Source organism: Euwallacea fornicatus, chromosome 18, assembly GCF_040115645.1.
Source record: "Euwallacea fornicatus isolate EFF26 chromosome 18, ASM4011564v1, whole genome shotgun sequence".
Taxonomy (NCBI): Eukaryota; Metazoa; Arthropoda; class Insecta; order Coleoptera; family Curculionidae; genus Euwallacea; species Euwallacea fornicatus.
The window spans coordinates 1000337-1028300 of record NC_089558.1 but is presented as its reverse complement, the minus strand read 5'-3'; the positions used below and the strand labels follow the sequence as shown (position 1 = coordinate 1028300).

The window sequence follows — 27964 nt, the reverse complement described above, 5'->3', positions numbered from 1 at the left end:
AACACAAGCTGGTGCTTTTGTGATGCACACAATCGGGCGTGATTTTGTTATTTGATAACTTTCCAATTAATTTTTATACGATTTTGAAAGTGTTTGCCCGTACGGCCTGGATATGTAATTTCGAATTACACCATTTGTTGAATGATAAACGCTAAAGCGTAATTTCACTCACGTATTTAGTGTGGAGGTCGTCAGTGTAAACGAAAGTCGACTATTAGGTAACGAAAACTTGGTATTCAAGGAGTTTGTGGTGAGGGGAGTTTTTCCCAGCTCACTGGGTTGATGATAAGCAAATCGTGATGACATCTGAATGATACGTTTAATATCAGATGCGTTATTATGGTTAATTGGGAGGACGGTGAAGAGGAGTGAAATAACCATTCACCATATTTTCAAGACACTTGCTTCTAATGATATCGTAAATGAAAGAGGGAAGAAATTGAAACATTAAACAAATTGGGATGTTTAAGATCCACCATATTAGCTCATTAAAATTGGTAAAACATCTGCTCTGTAGTTTTAATTATGGTCTTTTAAAATTATGAGCCCGGATATCTTGGGAACTTCTAGATCAATTCACTAGAAGATTTTGAATTTCTTCCTTCTAAACTGTTGTGCTCGCATAGACGCAATGGCACTATACCTTGGAACTATGCCCTAAGTGAAAACTATTATTCTTTGTATACTTTTATTATTAACAAAAATAAACCACGATACAAAAAATATAAAAAGGATCTAAATAATATTTACAACTATTGAGCAATTTCGTTCCTTCATGTTGTGGTAATACATTCAAACCCTTGCCTTCATTTTAAAAAAGCAATTATTATATGTATAAGATTTTCTTTACACACAGCATCTAATTTGGCAAGTTTAAACTAGGACTATTTCTGCACAATGTGGTGACTTAAAATTTCCCTTTTGCCACAAAATTTGGATATACATAATATCACAATTTGGGTTCAAACCTAATCGCAGACTATGAGAGCTCTACACTAAAACCCTGATAAAATTACCCTCATCCCTCAACCTTGCATTAAATTTCAACTCCGGCCCTATAGCTCCATTCAAATCCCTCTTTCTCCTACCGAAACCCAGCCAATAACTTTTTACTAAATCTGCGCCCTTCTCCGCCACCATCATAGTGGGTGCGTTGATGTTCCCATTCGGCACTGTGGGCATCACCGAAGCGTCAATCACTCTCAATCCAGAAACTCCGTATACCCTCAAATTTGGATCCACCACCGCGTATGGGTCTTCCTGAGGTCCCATTTTAGCCGTGCAGGAATAGTGGTAAATCGACAATGTGTATTGTCGAATAAAACAATCCCAATACTCATCAGTGTATGGAGGTAAATGCTTGCATTTGGGCACCTTGGTTTGTTTTTCATAGAATCTGGAGCCGAATCTTTTCAGAGCTTGAGTGTGTCCGTAGGCGATACCTGCTTTTAGTCCCTCCCTCAGGGTGTTTACGTCGTGGGGATGGGTGAGATAGTTGTGATAGAGAAGAGGGTAATCTAGAGGGTTATTTGAGCGGAGCAGGATTTCCCCGCGGGATTTGGGGCGCAACATCATGGGGAAAATCCCAAAGGAGTCTTTAAAGTTAATATCGGAGTAGACCTCATTGTAGAACTCGTCAGAGATGCCGTGAGCTTTCTTCACTTGACTGCCTCCATCTGCTGCTATGTTAGTGCTCAGAATCATAAACTCCATGTCAGGCCAATCGTCCGATTGATTCGCGTATTTGGTTGGAATGAAACCGACTGCTTCAAGCCCTATCGAAGACGTCAAAGGACCGTCCTCTTTAACAGCGTATCTGAGGGCGGTGTTAAGATTTACCAGTCTGTTTAGAACCTGTTGATGAATAGGTCAGTGTTGGTAGTAAAGCATAAAGAAGACATTACCAAAGATATTGGGTGATCTATAAGAAAGGTTATGGGCACAGCTATGTGATCTTGTAAGTTCTTGCCCACTCCTGGGGAATCGTGGATGATGGAAATGCCCTTTTCTTTGAGGTGTTTCGCGGGGCCTACTCCGCTTAGCATCAGGAGCTGAGGGGAATTAATAGCGCCTGCAGAGAGAATTACTTCCTTCTTTGCCAGAACAGTCTGAAAATAAGGATGTGAAAGTTTTAAAAAAAGTTATGGCAACGAGATTTCTTTAAAATGTCATTGCCATAACAGCTTATAATGCTTATAATTTATGTCTCCTTCTAATTCATAATAATGAAAGAAGACAGAGTGAACCAAAGGAAAATTAGCTGACTGAAACTCCTAGTAGCGAAAATTGAGAAAATGCAGGTAGCCATGATTTCTGAAATAGCCGATTCACCGCGTTGCCATGGTGACAGTCGTCTAATATTTGTTTATATTGTTGAATAGATCGTGGTGATTAATGGTTTTTAGAACTGTTCAATGATGTAAAAATTAAATGAAGAAAGTTCCAATCACACTTACATGCTTTTGTCCATTTTTAATAAACTGAACCCCATACGCCCTCCTACTCGTAGGGTCAATCAGGATCTTAGTCACGTGACTCCACAATGACAAATGGAAATTTTTTCTCAGCCTTATGGGCCTGAGAAAGGCCTTAGCAGAGCTACACCTAAAAATCAAAAATCGAAATTTCTATATTAACCATAAAAGTTTATACAATATCAATGTACTGGTAATGCTACCGAAGGGATAACAGTAAGTAAAGTTATGAGAAGTTTGATATATCGGTACTAAGAGAGCAAACCTCACCTGGCGCCTCTCCTCATCGTCATCTGCCACAAGGCAAAACCAGTCTGCTTCTCTCCATTAATATCCCTTATGTCGTATCCCATCTCCTGACCCGCTTCCAAGAACGCTATTCCCAAGGGAGTGTTATAAGGGGAATCTTGAACTGTCTGGTAACCGCCAGTGGCGTGGTATTTAGTGTCTTTGGCCAAGTAGGGGTTCCTCTGGTCCTCGCTTTTCTTGAAGTAAGGTAGAACTTCTTCGTAGGACCACCCTTCGTTCCCAAAGTTTGCCCATCGGTCGTAGTCACGTCTGTTGCCTCTTATATAGAGCATTGTGTTGAGGACACTTGAACCGCCTAGGACCTTGCCCCTGGTCCAGCTGCATCTGTTTTCCACCATTGCCTGACAAGCAGAGGGTTGAGGCTCAGTTCTAAAAAGCATTTTAAATAGATGGCAAGTATAAGAAAGAAGGTGGTACGTACTTATATCCCCAATCCAACTTGCTTTTGTGCAAGTACAAACTAAGAATGGGCACATCAGAAATATCAGTCTCGTGGCCTCCAGCTTCCAGTAACAACACTTTCCATTGAGATATTTCCGAGAGCCGATTGGCCATTATAGATCCAGCAGTTCCAGACCCGATCACTATAAAATCGTACTTAGACTCGGGATTTCTATCTGCCTAAAATAGATTTAGGTCTCTTTACAGAATTTTCAAAAATGTTTTGTTACTTACTGGCCTGTTTTCCGGGTCGTACTGGTCGTAATGGAAATAAGAGATGGCGGCAATGAGGAAAGGTAACACCGCGATTTTACCTAGGCCAATTAATGTTACGCCCGTTTTTACTGCAGTAGCTATTGTAGGAATTGCTATGACTGCCATTGTTAGTCTAGTTTTTTGCTATGTTTTTACTCTTAAAAAAAATGACTAGAAATTTGATTTCATACACTAAGATGGCTCCAAGTAATTGAGATTATAAGCGCACTAAAGTCTTATATTTGTCTAAAGTAAAGTGAATTATAGATGAGTTTAATGCAGAATGTAGTCTCCTTAAAAAATGTGCTACTTTGGTCATTTTGGCCTCAGCTGAGCCTGGAAAGAAAATTAATGATATAAGAAATGCTGTGTAAATACGTCAGAAAATAAAACCTGCCAGGCCAAAACTCACCATGGTGACTGTGAAAATTTTAAAGCATAAAACCGCAAAATCCGCTTAATGCACTCATAACAATTGGTTAAAATAGTTTTGTCTATTGGAAAGTAAATGGATTTTCCAAAAAGCGTGTGTTTTAACGTCTAAATCCAGTCAAAATGAGAAATTTTGGTAAATTACCTTGTTCGGCGAAAGCAGTTAAAATCATTAAAACTTGCGTTGTTTTATGTGTTACAAAATCACTTTTGCTGTTATGGAATAACACGCAATAACGTTAAAAAAAACTGGAATTAGGTGTAAAAATCAATAGGGAAGTGAGCAGTAGAATCGTTATAGAACAAACGTTAACTAAGTGTGAAAATCAATAGTAAACAGTGGAATTATTACAGATTTTTGCAACAAAAACTTAATTTTTGTTTTTTTACCCAACGGAAAATCCAAATATTTTCGAAATTTTGGTACAGGTTAAATTTATCTAAAAGCTAAGATTTTTCTACTACTGCGTCGTATAGGTGTTTTGAGTAACTTAGTTGATTTTGCCATTTCATTTCATATGTTGGAAAGGTGTTTCTCTCCGATTTGGATACATGTATGTGTATGTTAATTATTCGGTATATTCTTCAATTTGTTATTCATAAGGTGTGCCAGCCAAAGTGATAGAAGATATCTATTACGTTTCTGCCCTTTTAACCTTTTTCAAAGTCGTAATGTGCCAGTGATCCGAAAGTGTTTAGTCATTATATCTATAAGGGATCTGTGGTGTGATTGTGAACACCTGGGTCTTATTAGAACCGAATCAGCGTAGCAACAGTGTCATTCGCCATGGAGCGTTACTTTTATTATTATTATTATTTTTTAATATATGACGTCAAACATCCTTTTTTTAGGGATTCAGCTTGCAACAACATTAACGGTGTGTCATGAATTATAGGGCAAGTCGTATTAGTCCAGCTCTTTTCTGAAAATCTGCAATGTGTCCTTATGTTACGCCTGCGTATACCGCCATTTTTTGGTAATACCATGCGTTTAAAAAAATACCGGTCAATTAGGCTTTGGTATTATTCAACACCGGGCCCGTATGTCTTTGATACGTTCTGCGTAATCTCGAACAAGCAAACACACCAAACGTCACTTAAATGAGACTCCGTTTATCTTTGTTATTTGTTCGATTTTATTAAAATCAGTTTTTTTCACGCTCTATGGCCTCACGTGTCGGTTAGTGAGAGTTCTTCAAGTTCCGAAAGTAACATTTACATTCAAACTAAAGCTTTTACGGTTGAGTCTTATATTCGAAGCGGACAGTTCATAAACGGCATAAACGGGCCTTTGAAATTCAACCCTGTCCTCAGCGTTTGTTGTAAACAGGGCGAGTAAATAAATATTAATCAAATATGTTTATGTTTAATTTATCTTGACCGCCAGTAAAAATTTAAATCGAAAGCAAAGGTGGGTTTACTTGCTTATGTTCGAGATTACGTAGAACACATCAAAGACACGCAGGCTTCGTGTCAAATAGTTCCAAATCCTGTTTGACCGACATTTTTTTAAAGCGCGCGGCGTACGCGCCTGAAATTTAGTACGAATTATTCCCAGAAGAGGGCAGCTCTGTGTATTAAAACTTTCACCCCTTTCACACCTTTTTCAGTACAGAGTACATACGAGTGTCGTCACATCGATACAACTGACACACCTCGTTAGCTGATAACAGCTCCTGTGGTACCACGTAGTACATCTACATATGTGCATTGGCTCTCGATTTTAGAACTTAAGAACCGTGCAAGACTTACAAGCCCTCTTGGCCGAATGGTCACATTGATGTGTGACTCGTTAACCGAGTTCTTAAGTTTGGTAAGCCCGTTTGCGGTGCATCAGTTAAGAGTGAAGTGAACTGCTTCGTAAGTTGTTGCTGCGTGTGCCGTTCCAAGATCCTTTACGAGAATTTGTTTTCCTCGATTAACCCACAAGGACGTTGAAATATTGGCCTTGGATCGCCGATCAAGATCCGCGATTGAGGTTTTCGGCTCTCATTTGTGGCATAATCCGGCCTTAGGTTGTCCATAAAACTCCGTCGGTCTTAGTCTTTGCTCATGCATGGAAGCAAAATCCAATCGATTATCTCAATAATTATCCGTTTGCAATAATTACACCGCAACAAATGTATGTAATTCGCCCTTGATTTATTGACATTGTTTTATACCCCAAAAAGCTTTGAAAGGCGGCCAAAATTCGCGTAAACAATGTTGTTGGTTGGTACAATGATGTGGCATGCACACACGTATAGTTACGGACAGGCGATTGCACACACCAAATGCGTACGGATTTGGAAATGATGTTGTTATATAATCGAGCCGAGCCAGTTGGTTAATATTTCGACATTTTTTTTGTTAATACCAGCTATTTGGGTTTTACCGTTTACTTAAAATTTTAATAACCTTTTACCCAAAGGTCTTGACCGTTAGCAATCATCGCTTAGTTTACGTACGCATATGCGTTTAACTCGGCAATATCTGGGCTTTGCTCCCGATAATGTTACGTCACACTTCAATCAATTTACGCTCGAAATTAAACGGATTAATTGGTCCCTTTGCATTCACCCAGAAACATGGAGGTTTACTCCACGTTCTCGCCTGCACATTTTGCTTTACTTACGTTTTTCCGAAAGGAGGCCATAATTTTTTTTTGCAAAATAGCCGTAATTCCCCCATCGGTAACACCTGTAGGGACCATGCGAAGTGGATTAGTAAACATTTACATTGCGAAACGGAAATTTACGAAAGTTAAATCTGTTTAGACATTATAAAATTTTCAAAAAGCCATAAAACCGTGCAGTTAAAATTATCATATTTCGAGGCGTTCAAGGTCCTTTCGATTGAAATTTGAGCAATATTTTTGTATTCAAACCTGCGGGGTCTTCGTTTTAATATTAATCGAAAACATCCCTACACGTCACGACACCGCAATCGATCCCGTCTTGACAGCTATGTAGTCCACGATCGAGCTTATCAAATTCACTTTCATCCGCACTACGACACCGCAGACAATCGGCACTAGTTCTTATGTACAACTTTGTCGAGGTCTTATCTGTAGTCGTTCTCGTAGCAGGTTGCGAATGCAATTTCAAGTAATGTAGAATTTTGTATGACTTTGTTGTGGGGATAAATCGAAGTTTTTCTGACCGTTAAAACCAGGCAAAGAATTTGCTTAGTTACATATTATTCAGCCTACTTTCAAGGATTCCGAGAAATAGTTCAATTGATAATTGCGCGAAGGTGACCATTAGCTGGCACATTGATTTTAACTCAAATGCAGCGTTGGACCTTGGCCAGTTTAAAAATTGCCCTGGTGCGGGCGTAAGGGCTTGAAAAAATCTACATTTCTTACGCTTTGAATGCGGTGCATAATCGGATCTAACGATCGCCCTATTTCGGAAAAAAGGACAAAAACAATCATACAGCAACGTCTCATGGACACCTCAGTTATGGTTGAGCTGAGCTTGAAATGCTGTTTTAATGAACTCCCTGCTTCGGAATAAAGAGGGTATTTGCCATCTCTACTAACTGCCGACTCTCTAAAGGAGAGTTTCTCCGCGCTTCCAGTTAAAAAATTGTCAGTTTGAACGGAAAATTTTTCAACGCGTTTCCCGCACTTATTTTCCAATTTTTCGTTATTTTGAGACTGAAATAAATTGAGAGTTTGTGGGATATTTCTAACAAATAGGACGACTAAAGGTATGCATAGAATATCCCATAATTTACTAGAAGTCTTTGGCCCGTTATGAAAATTTGACCACTGGAGATACTCTTTTTAAAGACTTATCAACCTTAAATACATTATATTAGCATCTCTTGTAACGATCAGTTACACCTTCACTGTTTGTCGATTTAATCAATTGTTATTTCTTCTCATTAGGCCAATTATCTCTTCATTATGTTTCTCATTACACACATTACGGATGATTATTCCAACTTTTATAACAATAATATTTCATCATCTGTTGGAAGAAAAGTGAAGATCCTGTATAACATGCATGCTACTTGACATATAAACGAGAAAACCCCGTAGAAATGGTTTGATTTCATTTTTAGTTTGCGCATTTGTTTATATGAATACTAAAACGATCAGGTTATCAATAAATTGTATTCTCTCATACGTTTTTGCGTTATCAGGAATTTTAAGCGTATTTTAACTGTGAACGAATTAACCTTATGAGGCCAAAATATCACTTACTGGCGAACAGTGGTTCGAGAAAATGTTTTTCTGCGTTGTTCTTGGGCGTAGTGCCGGGAATCCCACACGTAGTGCCGGGAATCCAGGCACAAGGAAAGAGGGTTTCAGCAAAGCGTCGAGGAATCTTATGCTACCTCTTACCGTTTTTCCATACCACGCTGTTCTCGTCAAAATCCATTGCAGTGGTGCAGAGAAGGGGTGCAATTGGATCTGGAATGGTATACCGTAGTCCTCAGGGACGAAGTTTTGTTTGGGTTTGCCTAGTGCTCGGGGAAGAGGGAGAATCCGATGAGGTGCCCCAGACTGTAGGGATAATGGGGAGGGGTGTTACAGCTCATGGTTGTAGGACAACTTTGGTGTCCATCAGAGGCAATATGACCGCTGAACGGTACATCCAAGAAATCTTGAAGCAGCATCTTCTGCCCCATCTCAGAACGTTCCGCAATCGAGCTTTTCAACAGAATTGTGCATGACCGTACGTGGCTCGGGTGACTATGGATGTTTCTCAACAAAATGAAAACACTTTTTGTTACCTTGGCCACCCCGACCTCCAGACCTATCACCAATCGAACACGTCTGGGATATTGAAGAAGAAGGCTGCAAAATTCGCCCCGTTCATCACAAAATCTAAAATGCCCCACGAACAGGCCCAAATAAGATCCCTTAAGTGGATTTAAATAGTTTCATTGAATCGAGACCCGAACGTATCCAGGAGTGTGTAAGACAACGCGGAGGGCCGACATTCATTGTTTTTTCAGGTGTTATTCATGGAATTTGCTCAATTTTTTAACGATGCACTTGCGTTAACTAACCGTTTTTACAGGACGTTCTCTTTTCTCTGTCACACCGTACAGTCTAATTACAAATTAAAAGTTGTAAAATAGATATTTTTCAAGAATTTTGTAGCTCTAGAACACAATAATTTAGATAGAGTTTTGGCCAACCGCTTTACACCAATTTTAACGAAAAAAGTGCGCTCTTGAAGTAGTACTTACTTATATCATCCTGCTGCGTATATCCCAAATTGTCAGATTATAACTCCCAACACTCGCGAATTTCCCACTCTGCATCTAAGATTTTACCAATCGCCCTGTATATGTAACTTCGCAGCTGTAGGATCACGTGCGACCATTCTTCGAGAAGATAAAGCAAGTGACTGGCTGTGTCTTGCGAATCGCCGCGAAGACTCGGGTACTGGTGAAGTACTGTCTTGAAAGAACTACCGCCAGGTGCTAAAATTGGTTTTGTGTGCATATAGACTGGTGGGAATTGCGTTATATGTGAATGATCTGATGATCGATTAATCAATAATATCATATTGTATTGTTACGTCGATAAACGGTGCTTGTCTTGGGCGATGTTTCCTCATAGTAATGTATTATTTATTCATTGTAAATTTCCTCAGACGAAACCCCCATATGCACATACCATCTGAATTTCCTTCGCATTAAACAAAATTGAAAACGTTTCTCAATTTACGTTAAGCAAATTTTCAGTTACATTCTCTGTTTTGCAATGCAGAAATGAAGCTAATATTGCTTGTTAAAAACCCGGATGATCGATTAATAAAACGCCTAATTGGCCGTACTTATTTATTACCAACACATTAAGTTATTACACAACAGTAGTTAATATAAATTTTAAGGGCTTCATGTGAGGTTCTCTAGCAATCACCCAATTAAAATACTTCTTGAAAATGTTCCCCAACGGCACCCTCATGGTAGTGTCGGAAGCCACAACATTTCCAAATCCGCGGCCAAAAGGCTAACGTCACACCCTCAAACACCGAGTATACGTATCACACCTTAATGGCCGGTTTGACCGCTAAGGTTTAAATACCCTTCTATTCAAATGACCCTGACATGCTTCTAGTAGAGAACACCATGCTCTTAAGCCAGCATTTGTTATGTCGCACTGTGCAGAATTTGCAAATTGTACGTTCAGGTAATGTTCAATAGTTCTATCCTTAAATACTGGATTAGTGTTTCCTGAATATCGCCACTCAAGTCCCGCAGAGGGGGCCTTTACTCCCTTATCAATAAACGTAACAAAAAACCGTTTACGGTGAAAGGGGCATTTGCCAGGCGGACTTGGGTCTAGTGAGACCACAGGTCTTAACATTCTTAAATCTGGTAAGTAAAATCTTCTTACGGAATGGACGTACGTTACATAATCTTGTAAATTACAATGGTGTCGTCACGGGTTATTTTGACGTCATTCTCCGGGACCCTCCAAATTTAAGAATCTAGCTCCCTATATGTGGTCGAGGGCGTATCGATAGGTAAGTTTGTCGCGTATGCTTTAAACCAAGATCATAATCGAAATGTGTTTTCGGAGCTGTTTTTGTGTTTATCAGACCATTTTGCAGCTAAGTTTCTAAGTCCTTCACAAAGTTTCCATTTTTTAATAAATTAGCGTGATCGGGTTATTGCAACAAATGACCAATATTCTCGGAGGAACTAACAACTAATTACTCAACTTGATGAACATCCAAGTCCTACCTCCGAGAAATCACGTAGACCCGTATTACAACAAAATCGCGTATTATTAATGACACTTTCACCTGCGTGGTTGTACATTCCAAAAAAGCTTAAATTGGTCTACCTTGAACATTAAGTTATTAACATGATGACGAGACAATCGATGAATTAGTGAGTTCCGGCTTTATTAAAAAGGAGGAAAGGATACATGAGTTGTGTTACATCTAACCAGGGACAGTCCTCAACTACCAATAGTACAAATTCCTATGCATCTGCGACGTTTTATCCAGCACCCCCCTCTTTTGTTCTCTCCAATTCGCCACCCTCTTTGGCCTGCCTAGATGAATAAGCTTCATCTTGAGCTAAAAACTGAACATGAGCCAAAATTTTACAATCGAAACTTCTCCCATACCTTCAGCAAAATCCTCCTCTTCAGAGTCAAAATATGGGCCACCCAGGGCCTTCCAGTCCTCCTTGATCATGTCAGCAGCCTTTTCAGCTACCATAATTACTGGGGCATTGGTGTTGCCGCTCGGGATTAACGGCATTATGCTGCAATCCACCACTCTCAGCCTTTTCGCCCCTGAATCATGACTATAGCAAAAGCTTGCGTTTTTAGTGCTGATGAGTCGACTAACCTCTTACTCTTAAGCGGGGATCCACCACCGCAGTGGGGTCGTCGTCGGGGCCCATTTTTGCAGTTCCTACCGGGTGGTAGATGGTCAGGGTGTAATGGTAGGCTAGACAAGTCCAGTATTCGTCAGATAGAAATTCGAGATGGTGGCAACCAGGCATTTTGAGGGGGTTGAATCTGCTATTGTATCTCCGCATAGTAGGGGTCTCAGTGGCGATTCTGTGCGCGATTTTTGCTCCCTCCACCTAAATCGTGATATATATTTTTTTTTCGTATTTTTGTTAGTAGCTAGAGAACTTACCAAAATTTTAATGTCTTGAGGATCACCAAAGTAATTTGGGTAAATCAATACTCGAGAGTCTGGATTTTTGTCCTTCAGCATAATCCTGCCTCTGCTGTTAGGTCTCAGCAATAGGGTTAAGACCTGTAACAGTTATTCAAATTCCCTTCGTTTGGAGATTAAAAATACGCACAGAAAATGCCTCTTTATAAATATTTTCTTCGTAAACTGCCGTATAAACATCATCCTTAAGCCCTGCGGCCCTCTTGCTGAATAACCCCCCATCGGAGCTATCGGCGTATGAGGCAAAGAAGAACTGCACATCTGGCCAATCGTCTTCGTAATTTGCGTACTTCGTATTTGCAAATCCCATGACCTTTCATACAAAAGTAACAATAACTTTAAATTAACTTCTATTTGAACTCACCTCACACACGGGGAGCCAATATATCGGCCCGCTATTGTTGTGAGCAAACATATCGATGGTTTCAGGAGAGAACACTTTTGGTAAATTGAAGCTACATGTCTGTTCTATGTATTCTTCTCCTGGGTCGAAGAGGTAGGCAGCCCCGCCCATTGCTACGTGGTCTTGCATGTTGTAACCTACTCCCGGTGATGGTACTAAGGCGGGTATCCCGATTTCTTTTAGATGATCTTCAGGGCCGATCCCCGCTAAAACTCATCTATAGATACTTCGCGATCATTAGCTAATACCTGGTAAACTTTTACATAGCATTAAAATTTGAGGAGATCCCAACGATCCGGCACTTAGAATCACCTCCCTATCACTGTATACGGTTTTCTTGACTCCAAACTTAGTAAACTCGACGCCGTAAGCTTGATAATCATCATTCATTAGGATTTTATGAGCGTGAGAATACAAGCTGACGTCCAAGTTTGGTCTATCGCAGATGGATCTATTTTTTAACTTATAAAATTTATGCTGTGAAACTCTGTTAAAGAGACCTTAAGAAGGCTTTAGCGGTGCTACATCGCAAACCATCCCTTAAAGTGCCGTGAGGCAGCATGAATCCTGTTTGGTACTCGCCATTGAGGTCTCGTATCGTGTAGCCGGCTTCTTGAGCCGCTTCTAACCACCAATTAGAAAGCGGCGAACGATACCTGCAACAGGGAACTGATTTCTTAGGACGAAAACAAAAAGGAAAGGCCAAAGACAACAAAAGATAGTACAGCAAACAGTACTATCTCCAGAAGACTTCGACCAATCCAATTTGATATCTCGCATACGCTGTATAAGTACGCTTGAGAAATAAATTGGGAGCAGTGAGATGTTATTTTGTCCTTAAAAATGAGGAAAAATGTCCATTTTAAAAGGTGAATATGGAAATGTTGCCAATTTTAGGAGTTGATCTTTTAATTAAAATTCGAACGGTTTAATTAAAGCGTTAACGCTTAAAGTTAGTTTTAATGAGATTTTTCGGGAGTGGTGCCATCTATTGCTTGACGTGGAGGCGAGTTATGATGCTTTGCTGAAACGCCGAGATGTGCAGGAGCACTACAGCAGTTAGTTCACAGCAGGCGTCTTGTGTAGAATTATTTACGAATGTATGGGGGCCCCACAAGAAATACAAAAATTTACCGATTTAGGCGTTTCGGTTGAAAATGAGCTATTTCCTATATTTTTCTGACGTTCCAACACACTCTAATGCACACATTCCCGCATTACGAGAAGTCTCAAGTGACTTGTTTGAGTTTTTGCGTTTAAAATATATTTTCAAATCACCCACCACATTCAACTTTGAATCACACAGATGGAGCCACCGTAAACTCGTTGAGCTGGTTTGCGCAATAATCGACTTTATGACAATACTTTGTCTCTGTCTAACTTACATGTAGCAGTACCCTTTATGACGAGTAAGTACTACCGCAAATACCGCATGTCTTCATTAACATCTTACCGCTACTTAGCGCTGAATTGTTACTACTTATACAATATATTCAGGCGTTACCATTGGGGAGGTCCGCTGCTCCTGCGGTTAAGTTATGAAACACATAAACTGCAGAAACATTGAAAGAAACATGGAATACATGATTTTCTGACGCAGGAGCGACTTTGGCCTTTCCTTTTTGTTTTTTTTTTTGTTTTTTTGGCGGATATTTACCTGAAATGTTCCACGGTTAGGTACCCGTTTGTGCCATGATATGGGTCATCCCTGTATTGATCAATCCGTATATCCTCGGATTTCTTAAAGTACGGCAAAACTTCCTCGTAACTCCAGCCAGGATTCCCTAATGCCGCCCATCTAAATACATAATATTGCAATTTTAATATATTTTTATTTAAATTAAAATTATACCTGTCGTAATCCCTCCGGTTTCCTCGAACATAAAGCATGGCGTTTAATACTGAGCACCCTCCAAGTACCTTCCCTCTAGGCCAGTTGCACTTCCCGTCCACCATAGCCTGACAGTACTTTTCCCCTGGTTCTGTCTTTAATAAGGAAGTTTCGTTAGTTTCCATTTTCGGCTCTTTGGTCGCGTGGTACCTTGTACTGCCAATCAAAGGGCGTTAGCTGCAAAGCAGGAAACATCATCGGCATATCAGTGATGCTAATTTCGTCCGGCCCTGCTTCGAGAAGCAAAATGTTCCAGTAGGGATTTTCGGAGAGTCGGTTTGCCAGTACTGACCCAGCGCTACCACCCCCCACTATGATAAAATCATAGTTTTCCTTAATGTCTGTGTAAGATTTATCTTTCAAACGATGCTCCCTGAAAAGTTCTTAATGCAACAGAGTGATGCTACAATGGTCTGTATACCTGTCCAAAATGTCTGGTCGCTCATTTAGCGCGCTTGAATGTAGAGATAGGAGGAATCCTAGGCCTGGTCCTAAGGTTAACGCCATTCTGGTCATGGAGTAGAGGTTTAGTTGTTGCGTTGATGTCGACATGATGATTTTTTTCTTCGATTTACAATTTTTTCTTAAATTAATTTACACAGCACTGACCATTTTAAATTAAGCAGGACATTGTGCGGTCTTGGCATATGTAGGTTAGTTGGACAATGTTTCGCTGATTCTTATTAGTTGTTTACTGCTTTGTTTTTAAACTTATAACGTTTGTTTTCAAAACACTGTATAGGGAAATGTGAAAGTAAGTTTTGAGGAATGTACACAAACCAATAAAACAGCTTTTATCGTTTATTAGTAAAAAAATAATTGCGTATAAATATTTAACTCTATGGACTCATCTTTGGAAGTTTTCTAGTCGAAGCAATACGTCCGTCAGAAAATCATCGGTTTTCTAACTCACAGTTCACTTACGGCAAATGACAAATTCAGTCTACGAACTCGACTACACAATCGACCATACACTAAACTCCCCGCAACGTCCTATAAACACTATTAATCCTAGCAGTTTTCAACCAAAACTCCTTCACCAAATCCGCTCCCTTTTCTCCTATCATTATCACTGGAGCGTTGGTATTCCCGCTCACCAAATTGGGCATAATGCTCGCATCGATCACCCTCAAACCTTTGACTCCGTACACCCTCAATTGAGGGTCCACCACAGCGTCCTTATCCCAATAGGGCCCCATCTTAGCTGTGCCCACAGGGTGGTAAATGGTGGCGGAATAGAGTCGTATCATACACTCGAAGTACTGATCCGAGAATTTCCCAAAATGAATGCATTGGGGGTACTCCACAACCTTGCTCCCATAGCTTTTGAAGGCTGGGGTTTCACTCAAAGCCACCCCAATTTTCGCGCCCTCAATTAGAGTCCTCATGTCAAAGTCGTCAAAGAAGTAGTTCGGGTAAATCAAAGGATAATCTGTGGGGTTCTTGCTGCGCAACCTTATTGTTCCTTTGCTTCTAGGGCGCAGCAGCATGGGGATCACACTCCAAGCGTCTTTGCCTTCAATGGGCTTGAAGACAGCGTTGTAGAAGGAGTCTGAAAGACCATGGGCTTTCTTCAATTGCGTTCCTTTATCCGAATGAGGCCCCCCACTGACAAAGTGAAATTCAATGTCTGGGAAATCGTCTGAAGCATTTGCGTATTTGGTGTTCACAAATGCCAAGCCCTCAACGCCCCCCATTATCGTCAATGGTCCAGCACCCCACACCGCATACTGCATTAAAGAACTTGCGGAATAAATCCGGTCCAGCAAAATAGAGTCGGGTTTATTAATTGTGAAAACCAGTCCTCCCAAAGCTATATGGTCCTGCAAATTACTCCCAACTTGCAAATCTTGAATCAACGGAATCTTAAATTTCTCCAACTCAGCTCTTGGTCCAATTCCGCTGAGCATCAGCAGCTGTGGAGAGTTGACTGCGCCAGCAGACAAAATCACCTCCTTGTTAGCTCGAACTCTATGCAATTTCCCATCTCTAATAAATTCCACTCCAAATGCAATTCTAGTCGATGGATCGATTAGGATTCTAGTTACGTGGGCTTTCATAGCTACATGTAAATTGGGGCGCAGTCGCACTGGCCTTAAAAAAGCTTTGCTGGTGGAACATCTGGAACCTTGACGGATGGTTCCTTGGGCCATCATGAATCCCGTTTGGTGCTCTCCATTGATATCTCGATTTTTGTAGCCTAGTTGTTTACCTGCTTCGATGAACGAGGCCGCCTAAAACCAATAACGGTTTATAGTGATGTATAGTGATGCGATAATGGATTTACTTTGAATATATAATATGTGATTTAAGTGTAGTGACGGATCTAGGGGTAAGTGCGATTTTGTGCCGTCCTTATTCTCGAGGATGCGGCAGTGGCTTATCACAATTTACCCCATGCCATTGGCGTACCACGATCTTTCAAGGTCCAGCAATTTCTTACGTGTATCTCTTTCGTTTGATTTTTTAGTTTTTGTCAGTTGTTCGTATCGCAAAAATCATATCAAATTTTAACTCACCAGAGGTGTTCTGTAAGGTGCTTCCGAGATAGTCAAATACCCTCCCTTTCCATGGTAATTCCCAACGAGATAGGGATTTTTGTTATCCTCGCTTTTCTTGAAATAATACAGGGCGTCCTTGTAGCCCCAGCCGGGATTACCGAGAGTCTCCCACATATCGTAGTCTTTCTTGTTGCCTCTCAGATAGAGCATGTAATTGAGGACTGAGGAGCCTCCCATCACTTTACCGCGAGGCCAATTACAGCGCCCATTGACCATTCCTATTTCCAAATTTGTGCACAAATGAAACTTAAAACCAATTTGAATTTACCTAGACACGCCTGTCCTTGTCTCTCACTCTTGTATTGCCAATCTAGCTGAGATAGTTGCAAGTATCCTGCCATCAATGGAACGTCAGATATTTCAGTCTCGTCTCCTCCCGCTTCGAGTAGGAGCACCTTCCATTGCTCCACCTCAGTTAGCCTACTAGCCACCACTGCCCCTGTAAATCGATTTTGCATGAACCATCAACTGAAAATCGGACCCTACCTGCAGATCCTGCACCAATAACTATGAAGTCATATCGATCGGAAAGAGAGTCCGTAGGGACGTCTACGGGCCTAGCTTCAGGGTCCAAGAGCTCGTACTGGAAATAGGCGATTGCTGCCACCAAAGTAGGGATGAAATATCCTAAATTTGAAGCGGTGGCTGCCCCAAGATCCAGGATTTCTCCGGTTAACCCGCTCATTACTGAAAAAGCGTCGTGTTATCAGAACCGATTATGGAGATCTCGATCGCAATACCAACATTTGGCTATCCACGCCATGATGGTGGTACCATCAGTGCTCACTAAAGACTGTTAATCATTGATTTGAAAACGCACATTGATTTGTGCCCTTTTTTGCAAGATCCTACATTTTGTCATTTCGATCACGTATTTTTTTCACTTTCTATTTCACCATTTGATCGTGAACGGGACACGTTTTTGATCACTGATGACGTTACCCAGTATTTAGATTATGTAATTGAATGTCCAAAAAACCGATTGATCATCTAGGACTCTCAATTAGACTTCGATATAGAGGAGTCATCTAGGGGTTTGTGTATGTCTTGTAAAAATTCTATAGACCTAGAAGTTTCTGTGTGGATATATTTTTGGCATCTTTTTTGTTTTTTCTTTGCGACACCGTTCTCATTCGTTCTACTTAACTTCACCCAATAAATCAAATGATAACGACACCTGCGTTACCATTTCCGAAACGACCATTGGTCTACGTGCAGTGCTACATGATTTCTGTGGGAACTCTACGACAAGTCGATTGTACAATTGTGCTTCCTGGCTTAAGCAAATTTTTTAAACGGTCCAAATGCGTCTTAAAAATTACTGGTGACTTACCTTACTCGATTATTTCGAAATTTCCTCGAATTTAATCCGACAGTAACCCGCACCACTTGAACATAATGTAACACCGCAATTTCTTCAATGCCACCATCACAAAACTAATTGAAATTAAAACTGTACATTGACACAGTTTTGCTAATTAATTTCACCAAAAGGTCCCGGCTATTGATTTTCGAAGTTTTAACCATTAAACTTGACTTCATCTGAGGACAAGGCCGCACCAACTGAAGAAAGGTACAATTGAAGAAAATACGTGTATCTCGAGATCGTTGACGATGGTCATGTACGTGAAGAAGAAGAAGAGGTGCATGGATTTAGCAGTACTTTATACTGGGGCTGTGAGAAAAGTACCTGCGTGTAAGCGATTTATCCGGTTTAAGTTTGCTAATAATGTAATAAATTTGTAGTTTTTTTTATGTTTGTGATTCCCTTTTAATAGATTGAATTATTGTTATGGCATTTACTACGAGCAAAAAAGGCGGTACCGAGGAAAGTTACAGATGTTCAATGCTACGTGATGTATGGCAGATATCTTTAGGTTTATTCAGCGTGAAAGTGTATCAAGCCAAGGGAAAATTGACCGCAAAATGCGGCACTTTCCTAGATTTTTATAGAAAGGAACATTAACTTAATATTCATATTCTTCGCCGATAGAGGTGTGGAGGATCTTGAAGGTCAGATTAGTTTCTGTACTTGTCTTTAAAGCAGGCGAGGAGGGGATATGTCCATTGTCATATTTCGTGAGAAAGACTCGCGACGCGGGAAAAACGAATGAAGACAAACGCGTGCACCATTCTGTCAGTAATTCTCGAGGCGAGATTACTCGCCTCAACTTGGCTTAAGTCTTTGTGGGGATTTTGAGGCCGAGGGGTCGAGTTCTAAAGGTAATCGATAGTCAGATTTGTGAAGATTTCCAGCGAGCCACTTCTACGTAGCAAAGGCATAATATCACTGCGCAAACTGGCGACTGCTTGCCAGACACCGCCGCTAAAAAACCTGATAAATAATAAGTACTTGCATTGAAACCTCTGTACTATCGGCGTGAAGTATCTTGCTATCTACGCACATTCAGTGAAAGAACAACGTTATACGGAATAATCTGGTATTGTACGCAGGACCGGCCTTAGCAAGTTCAAAAATGGGCGAAATTTTTAATTACAATTCCCCCCTCCCCCCAACAAAAAACCTCCAACGTGCCCTTTTCAAGGATGGTTGAGGCTTTAGAATAAAAAAAGAAACGAATTACCAGTATTCTCCAATAATCACAGTTTTATTCAATTCTAGCACTACTCTAACTCTCTTCCCTTCGTTTTCGACAGGAGGATGCTGCGGATCAACAAAGCGCGTCACCACGGTAGGAGGTTGGTCCTGGGCTTGGTGGCTGGTGACCGACGTCCAGAGACTCTCTTTGGAGGTGATGACTCTGAATCCTCAGTGCGAGAGCGTGGAGACCTCCCAGGGTGTGCCCTTGAGTGTGACAGGAGTAGCTCAGTGTAAAATAATGAAAGCTGACGAACTTTTGCATACGGCGAGCGAGCAGTTCCTGGGAAAGACCGTGAACGAGATCAAAGCCACGATATTGCAGACTTTGGAGGGACATTTGAGAGCTATTTTGGGTGAGGTTAAGATGTAGGCCGTGTGCGTTTGGTCGCATTTAATGAAATGCGAGTTTTAACCATCGATGCTGGTCCCAGGCATTGGGTGAATTTTGGCGAACTCCTTCTTAAGGATTTTGTCAAATTTCGCTGTTTTGTACTCCTCAATGTGCGCTCTCCTTCTGTGGAGTTTCAACTGGTTAAATAATAAGCAAACAAAACCACGTTTTACCTGGCAAAGACGGTTAATCCGACAGAGAGTCCAACGGTGATGAGTGGCACCCAAACAAAGTACATCGTTGCGTTTATTCATTCGGGGAAAACTACGGTTGTTGCATAAAAACGAAAATATCTTAAAATTTCCAGCACATATCTATTGCATGATGAACTAACGCAAAATGAACGAGCAGGTATGGGATTCAGAAAAACTGAAGCAATTAATCTAATGGCGTTCAAGGCTCAATCTAAGCAAAAGCCCGAGAGTTACATGTGCGGAATGATTCAGTTTTGTATGTCTGCCTATAAAGGAATTACATCGTTTTAGCAACCGCGAAAACCCTTGTTATGTTTGAACTTCAGTATCAGCAGGATGATAAGAGATTTCATTGCTTTTAAGCAGCTGATTATTAGCTATTTTAACCTGTTAATTCCATCAGCTAATAGGAAGTGTTTCCGATAGAGATCGAATAATTCATAAGATTAATATTTGAGATAATATAACAATACGCCTAAAGTAACGATAATATCATCTAATATAAAGACTTCTCATTAGGAAAAATTATCTTGCGCCCATTGTGCAGATTATCTTGATGCTTATGAGCGCCCACGTAAACGCTTTGGTGTTTATCTCGTGCGAAATTTAATTAATATTGGGACTATATAAGCAACAATTAAGTGCCTAATCAGTTCAAATTATCATTTAAATAATGTGTCTTTCAGTTTATATAGCTGATAACCTCTGAATTGCATAGGGAGAGTTTTAGCGAAATTATCGAAACCCGGAGGAGAGTTTAATTCAGCTTTGCGCATTGGGGGAAATTGAGATATGGATTGAGATGCACTGAGGAGTCTTTAAGCTACTTTTTTGACGCATTAAAGCTTACTTAACTAGTTAAATTAATTCGCATAATTGGCACGGTCGCGGTCTCACGTCTGCACCTACAACCGAACTTGCATTTATTTAAATATGGTGAGTGTCCAAGGAAAACCTTGAAGAGTCCACTTCGGTCGATTGAAAGATATAATGTATTGAGCTAAGCCCGTCAAAGTAATTTCTTTAATGTGGAAGGAGCGTGAACTCCAATGTAGGCTTTGATATGGACATAAAAGTAACCATAGTTCACGCCAAGTCCATAAGAATGCCTTTCGTAGGGCAAACAAATTAAGTGCCCTTAGCGCATTTTTCCCAATGAAAAAAAAAAAATTGCATTAGTTCTGCAACAAGAGGAACCGACCAAGTCCAAAAATTGAGGCTATTTGGATGAACATTGCTGAATTTATGGTGGACTTCTCTCCTCTCCCGAATTCACAGTTAGAATAAATAACTTTACCAACTTCTCGTCGCAATAGAAGTCTATACGGAGGTATTACAGTCGATAGTTTAATCGCCAATTAAACCCTGTATTTCAACTAATCTGTGATTAAATTTAGTATCATTTGTGTAACAGTTTCTGTACCCTCCCGAACCTTTGGACCCCCATTACTTCATGATGGTAGCCCGTCTGGTCCTTCGACTCAAGTAAAAAACCCCGCCAGCGTATTTGGATTTCTCTGTGGCCTAATGAGGCAGTAACTAATGTTAGGCAGGAACTCAGGAAGTCCCTGGCCGAAACAATTACCCTTAATGGAAATGAACTAAATATCAAAGTCTTTTGGTCTTTGGTCAACGAACTAGCGTTACGCTTCTGAACAAAAATGACTCCGAAGTGAAAACCGCAATGTCCCCCATAATCTCATTATGTTTGGTTCAGCCTTTTTAGAACACCCTATAATATGATTAAAAATTGACGTATGAATTGATAGTTTGACAAATTATTTTTAAATGTCACGAGGCGGTTATTTACGTCAGAAAATGGCCGCCGATAGTCACCTTTCTTCTTCAACGTCATTAGTGAACCACCGTGAAACAGACAAAGATGACGTCTTTTAGGGATTAATGTAAAAAGAAACGGCATCTAATTGATTAGCAGCAGAGCATATCGATTGTTTTTCTCCATGTTGACAATTAATGCGATGTGACGTCGTGGTTTGTACATTTGTAACGTGTTTTCGGCCGAAAATTGAAAACAATAAACAAAAACTTTTGCGCAAATCTTGCGACTTCTTCGAAGAATAAGGAGGGATTCCTCGAGGAAATCCCACGAAAGCACGCGTTCGAATCGACCAGTTTGAAGCCGACACAGTAGTTGTGCAACTCACGAAATTACTAAACAAACGTGTCAAAGAATAAAGTTTATATCTAATTTTTTATTATAATTTTTTTCTGTCGGTTGAGACTTCTCGTCGTTTGGAAGTCGCAATCAGACTGCCACTGCAGTGATTTCGACTGGTGCCCCTAGCGCGTTTCGGTTCCGTTTGATTCTCTATGGAGCTTCTATGGATGAGTTTGGTCAGTCTGAGTCTCACAGTAGGTGCCACTTATGCGGTCGTCGTCAGGTAATTAATTTCAAATAATAGTTATTAATTAGACGCCAAAGGAAAATAAGTAATGAGAAGGAATGCGATATTTAGGCGTTCCGTGTATTAAATTTTCTGATGCATGAAGGCTTCCTTAATAATTCAACCTAAAATGATTGATTTTCTCCCATAAGGATATAGATTTTTCATTGCTATATATTTGAGCAAAATGACTCGAATATATTTCAAGGCATCCTGGAAGCCGTAAGACCAAGCACCCCGTAAATCATCCCTTGTAGGATGTAACCAGTGATGAAAGTTACTCATTATCCATGGCATTAACCTGCCGACTGACCACCCCATTGTATATGTTTTATTATACCGGTTTCTGCAAAGGAATTAACGTGCGATTCGTTTATTTCAAAACTGTCTGCGAATTGTTGCAAATAATTTACTAGAAGGCCAGACGTGATCTTAACATCCGCAATTTGCTGCTCTACAGTACGCCGATTATCGTTGGCAAAAGGGATTCCTTTTTCCTTCTCATTTTTCATGAAAAATACTGAAGACGCAGTCAACAGCTGATGTACGTGTGATGAGAACGAGTTTGCCCTTTCGCCTCTTGCTCAACGTCGAAGAATGCTACGATGTTTTAATTATTTCTACGGTACCCCAATTCCAACTAGCATTCGTTCATTTAAGGTGAAGGTTCCCGTTATGGAAAAAAACCAAATACACTCATTATAACATTTGTGTATTACGCGTATTTATTTGATGGCATAGACGTGTAGTATGTAAACATTTTATTACCAATAGAGGTCAGTTTATTTTTAGGACAAACGAAATTATCATCCTTTCGGATCGATCACCGACAAGATCCACCCACACCCATCTCTAATTGCTATAAGGAGTTTATAACTCGTGTCATTTTTTAGGAACTCTTACAGTAGAAGAAGTCTACAGAGACCGGGACCAATTTGCTGCCTTGGTGCGGGAAGTGGCTGCCCCGGATGTAGGAAGGATGGGCATCGAAATATTGTCTTTCACCATCAAAGACGTTTATGACGACGTCCAGTATCTGACGTCGTTGGGCAAGGCCCAGACCGCGATAGTCAAGAGGGATGCTGACGCGGGGGTGGCCGAGGCCAATAGGGATGCAGGAATTAGGGTAAAAATGCCGTAGTTAAAAAGAGTCTAAGGCCAAATGCTATGTACTTTAAAATTTGGTTAATGTTTTAACTGCAGTTTTCGTTTCGATTTTGGTATCTTGTGTAATTTCGCAATGTCAGCGTGCCGTAAATACCTGGTAATAAGTAATTTCAGAACGCGGCCGCATTTGCAACGGCAACGAGGCCATTGCGGAACATAGTTTAATGCTCCAAGAAAGCATACACTTTGGCCTTTATCAGATATGCTTAATGTTGTATTGTCGCGTTTTACACTTTTAATTCGACAATAAATATTTCCTTTTCAGGAAGCCGAATGTCAGAAATCCGCCATGGACATTAAGTATTCAACAGACACCAAGATTGAGGACAATTCCAGGATGTTCAAACTGCAGAAAGCTAATTTTGACCAGGAAATTAATACAGCGGTAATGTATCATATACATATGTTCGTAATATACACGAGGCGAAATTCCGATCGTGATGGGTATAAATGTTACCATATACTGAGTGTTTTCTAAACATGCAGCGCCAATTTGAGGAGGTATATTATACGCTTTACTACGACTCAAAATCCCCAAAAACCCATTGTGAGAAAATCCATTAAAAACTGCATTAAGTCTATACATCGAATTCTTAATCCTATATATTGCCAACTTTCACGGGGTGTTTCACGGGTTGTTTTGTTCAAGAGAATTTTCCACGATTTAAAAACGTGCGAACTCGATAAATAATATCGTAGACTGTACGTAAATAATCAAAAAACAAAATTACGGAGAAAAGTAAATGCTAAATAAACATTTTCCACCAGTATATGGCGAAATACTATATCGTTCGCCCCTTTGTCAAGGATTCAAAAAAATATTAGATTTTTTGCAAAAAAATAATCAATACATAGATGCATTTTTCTTTTTGCAGAAAGCACAAGCCCAGTTGGCGTACGACCTTCAAGCGGCAAAAATCCGGCAAAAAATACGAAATGAAGAAATTCAGATCGAAGTCGTTGAGCGAAAAAAACAAATCGAAATCGAAACTCAGGAAGTATTGAGGAAGGAAAAGGAGCTAGACGCCACTGTTCGACTACCGGCAGATGCAGAAAATTACCGAATACAGATGTTGGCTGAAGGAAAAGGGTAAGAAATTGAAATAGTTTTTTTTTTAGTTTAAAGGAAATAATTGGAATTAAACTAAATCCTACTGTTATCAATGATTTTATTCAACTTTTCTTTCTCAGAACTCAGACAATTCAAAAAGCCCAAGCTGAGAGCGAAAAGATCAAAAAACTGGGCGCAGCCGAAGCTTTTGCCATTTCCAGTGTGGGCAAAGCTGAAGCTGAACGGATGCGCATGAAAGCTGCAGTCTATAAGCAATACGGAGACGCCGCCATCATGAGCATAGTTTTGGACGCGCTTCCTAAAGTAATTTTCTCGCATATTCCATAGACAGGAAACTTTATTTTATATATATATTTGTAGATTGCAGCCGAAGTTGCTGCACCACTGGCCAAAACTGAGGAAGTTGTTCTTATTGGTGGCCAGGACAACACAACGGGGGAAGTTGCACGGCTGGTGGGTCAAATACCGCCCGCTGTCAATGCACTGACAGGAGTCGATTTGTCAAAGATTCTGGGCAAAATTCCGGGGGCCACATTGAGCAATGTCACTCCGGTAAAATAGGGAATTAAGGCTTTTTGTATGCACAAAAAACAATCACACACATTTTAATTTCGCAAATGCGTATATACTAAACTAACTTTTTGTTTAATTTTCCTGCAGAATTTGCAGAAATTTGCTGGAAAGGCGGTAAAAGCTTTATAATATAATATTTTTGGGCAAAGAAAAACGAGAAAAATCGGCAGAAATGGGTAAAATTATCGCACCAAATAGGTTTTCTTAAATCAAAAACTATATATACAAAGAGTGCTCCTCACTGTAACCACTACCTAAGCACAGCGTACTGAAAGTCTTTGATTAAAGTGTATTAAGTGTGTGTTCTGCATTTTAAATGGCTTAAAGTAAGTTTTAAGTGATCTTGCAAGAGCGTTATATATTTTTATACCTCATCCTCGTCATGCAGTAAGTTACGATATACTTTTCACATTCAGAATTCTCTATTACATTTAATGGAGTGGTGGTACCAAATGGGGACTACTTTAAAAAGAAGTGAAATTGCCTTTATTTCTGTTGTAACGATATAAATAATAGTAGTTTAATTGAAGTCAAGGACCTGATGACGACTGGTGAAATAGTTATTTAACTGTAGAGGACTGAGAGGTTTCATCCACGGCCGAAGTTTGAAGGTCCATGCGAAGCAAAGGACCTCCTTTTGGTCCGTGGTACGTACAACGTTTTACGCACAAATGATGTTTTCCCATTGACACGTAAGCAGATCAAAAGTACACATACTTACATTTGTAACTTTACGGTCCGCTCCCAAGAGCAGCGGGTTGTGTTTGCAGTTTTCCGGAATATTGCCTGCGGAAACTCATTGTATCCGCCATGGAAACCAAAATTTGCTCAAATAATTTCCATTCATTTGTGCGTAAACTGTAGTAAAACATATATTGTCTCTGAAATTCAGTCCAGGGCGTAATGTAAAATCCACATTATTTGGTAAGTAGTAAAGCGTTCATTTCTAAAGAAGCAAAGCTGCAAATCTTAAGATCGTGAACTACGTTAAGTGGTCACAAAGCACCCCATGCGAATCAAACATACGTATTATGTACTAGGTGCGCAACTAAGTTTCCGGGTTTGTTTGGTCAATGAAAAATGGACAATTTCAAGAGAAATACTTCGAATAGTTCATTTAAAGTGTCATCGTCCCTTTTTACCATCTTTCTGGTAACACATCGATGAAACCACGCGTCTTTGGACCGAAACCATTCATCCAACCAATTTGACACTTCTTCGAAATTGGCCAAGTGTAGCCCTGCCGAACCATGTGCCTTCGATTGGAACGAGCGCGATCGGAAGGGGCCAGGTCTCGCGAACATGGCGGATGCGGCAGCAGATCCCATTTCAGCATTTTGATGGTGACCCGGACGATGGAAGCGCGATAGCATGGAGCGTTCGTTCACTCGTTCGTGTCTCGTGGTCCGGATTGATAAGTTTTTGCCGGTAGTTTGACAGTTTCGCCCCGTTTGAGCAGTTCACAGTACGCGATTCCTTTCTGGTCCCACCAAACGCAGACCATTGTCTTCCTTCCGAAGCGGCTCGTCGACTCTCCACCTGTCTCTCAGTCAACTGATGCGGCACCCATTTTCCCTCCTTTAGAATATTTCCCATAGCATGTGAACGTCCGAAAAATACCTTGGCGAGTCACGTTTAATTCTTCCGCAAGTTGATCTCGTGTTTGCGCATCGTTCTCATCCAATAACGCTTGCAGATTGGCGTTTTCAGTTATTTCTGGTCTTCCGGAGCGCTTCTTGTCCTCAGTGTTAAAACTGCCACTTCTGAAGCGTTTAAACCAATCTTCACAGGCGGTTTTCGATGGTGCATGTTCGGCGTAGGTCTCCTCAAGCAAATGACGTGCTCCGCTGTAGTTTTTTTTTTTTCGAATTAAAGCAGAAAAGCAAAACTTCCCGCAAGTGCTGCTTATTCGGCACAAAACTCGACGTTTTCGTTCTTAGAAAAGATACATTTGCGTTGCGATATGTGTTGGTATTACAACCAAAATTATTCTTAAGAACTGCTCAAGCTGCAAACAAAACACAGTTTCCGCCATGTACGTTGACTGCACGTATCGTTGGCGCCATCCATGTGTGAAACCCGGAAGCTTAGTTGCGCACTTGGTACTTCACGTGAGCTTAATTTTTGCGTACATTTTAACGTCACAAGGTTTGATGACTCTTGCTGAATTTAAGCAGTAAATTATCGACCAACATTTAAAATGTAATTCAACTACATTGTACTGCCAAAACGATATAATAAACAAAATTTTTGCAGCAATTTAACTTTAAAGCTGAGCTGAGACATATTAATTTGTTATTGACCTTTAGTTTTATTCATATTTTTTAACTATTAAACCGGCCAATTTTATAAGATGTTTTAGAGGAGATGCGTTCAACAAAATAAGCACTTTCTCTCTTCCGTTCAGCTCCGACATATTAGCTCATCTATGGACTAAGCCGCGATTTAGTTTCGTGATATTACAATATTATTATTATTATTATTATTATTATTATTATTATTATTATAGACCGTAAATCCTAAGTGAGTGTTGTTACTGATGTACTCGTTATTGTGTTGTGGTTTGAATGAAATGTGTACTTTTTTCGTTCACAGCGTTCTTATTTAATAAATTAGATTAAACTAGATTCATCATGAGTGGGCGTATAACTATCCTTGCTCCGTGACCTAGAAGACCCATTATGCCTCGACATTTACTACGGTTCACCCAGCAAATTTCGTTTCCCATAAGGAACTCAAGACCGTCAAGTGAGATTTTATGGAAGCTCCGTGAGCGGACTTGTATACTCGTTGAAATCTTGGTCATTTAACAGCTGAACATCCACTAAGAACGTGATTAGCCGTTTCATGCGCAGCGCCATCCGGCACTGTCCGCGTGTCCGAACCGATGCATACATAGATGATAATGCAGTTGACAGTGTCCAATGTACAACACAATGATGGCTCGCAGTAGTTTTCTCGGCAGGTTTAGCAGCTCCCTTGTCTTATTCTCAAGAGGTCTTTGTAGACGTTTCACTGAACCAAACCTGAGCAGCCATTTCAGTTGCGTTCTAGACAGATTTGAGATACTGTCGGTATCCAATTGTCGAGCTCGTCGGCGAACTGGTTTTTCGGGGCTGCTTGTCACGCCCAAGAACGACGGTCT

The 27964-nt window shown here is 40.3% G+C and overlaps 3 protein-coding genes across 5 annotated transcripts in view; 1 reads left to right on the top strand and 2 right to left on the bottom strand.

The window, feature by feature from the left end:
- Flo2 (flotillin-2) overlaps window positions 1–27456 on the top strand; it is a 70996-nt gene extending 43540 nt beyond the window's left edge. Inside the window, exons 2-7 of one of the 3 annotated variants that reach the window (XM_066292985.1) lie at window positions 19074–19370; window positions 22901–23133; window positions 23440–23559; window positions 24050–24264; window positions 24366–24549; window positions 24607–27456. In XM_066292985.1, coding sequence (XP_066149082.1) covers window positions 19074–19370; window positions 22901–23133; window positions 23440–23559; window positions 24050–24264; window positions 24366–24549; window positions 24607–24807 — 1250 coding nt within the window. In that variant the 3' untranslated portion in view covers window positions 24808–27456. Of the gene's footprint in view, window positions 1–19073; window positions 19371–21409; window positions 22005–22900; window positions 23134–23439; window positions 23560–24049; window positions 24265–24365; window positions 24550–24606 lie in introns of those variants that run through there. The other 2 variants (XM_066292987.1, XM_066292986.1) reach the window with 2 other exon arrangements.
- On the bottom strand, window positions 692–9318 carry LOC136345004 (glucose dehydrogenase [FAD, quinone]). The gene is made up of 7 exons (XM_066292964.1): window positions 9099–9318; window positions 3459–3815; window positions 3205–3404; window positions 2745–3152; window positions 2457–2604; window positions 1905–2108; window positions 692–1854 (listed from the first exon to the last, which is right to left on the bottom strand). Exons 2-7 carry the CDS (start codon window positions 3603–3605, stop codon window positions 991–993), a joined length of 1971 nt encoding a protein of 656 aa, XP_066149061.1. The 5' UTR covers window positions 3606–3815; window positions 9099–9318; the 3' UTR covers window positions 692–990.
- On the bottom strand, window positions 10604–17290 carry LOC136345031 (uncharacterized). The gene is given in 16 exon segments (XM_066293016.1): window positions 10604–10945; window positions 10996–11166; window positions 11222–11462; window positions 11519–11641; window positions 11691–11873; window positions 11925–12169; window positions 12227–12414; window positions 12464–12619; window positions 13621–13761; window positions 13816–13949; window positions 14005–14227; window positions 14830–16088; window positions 16374–16633; window positions 16684–16854; window positions 16902–17102; window positions 17160–17290. Coding segments are annotated over 16 exon segments (3795 nt in total). The 5' UTR covers window positions 17179–17290; the 3' UTR covers window positions 10604–10865.
- Window positions 27457–27964: the final 508 nt, after the last annotated feature.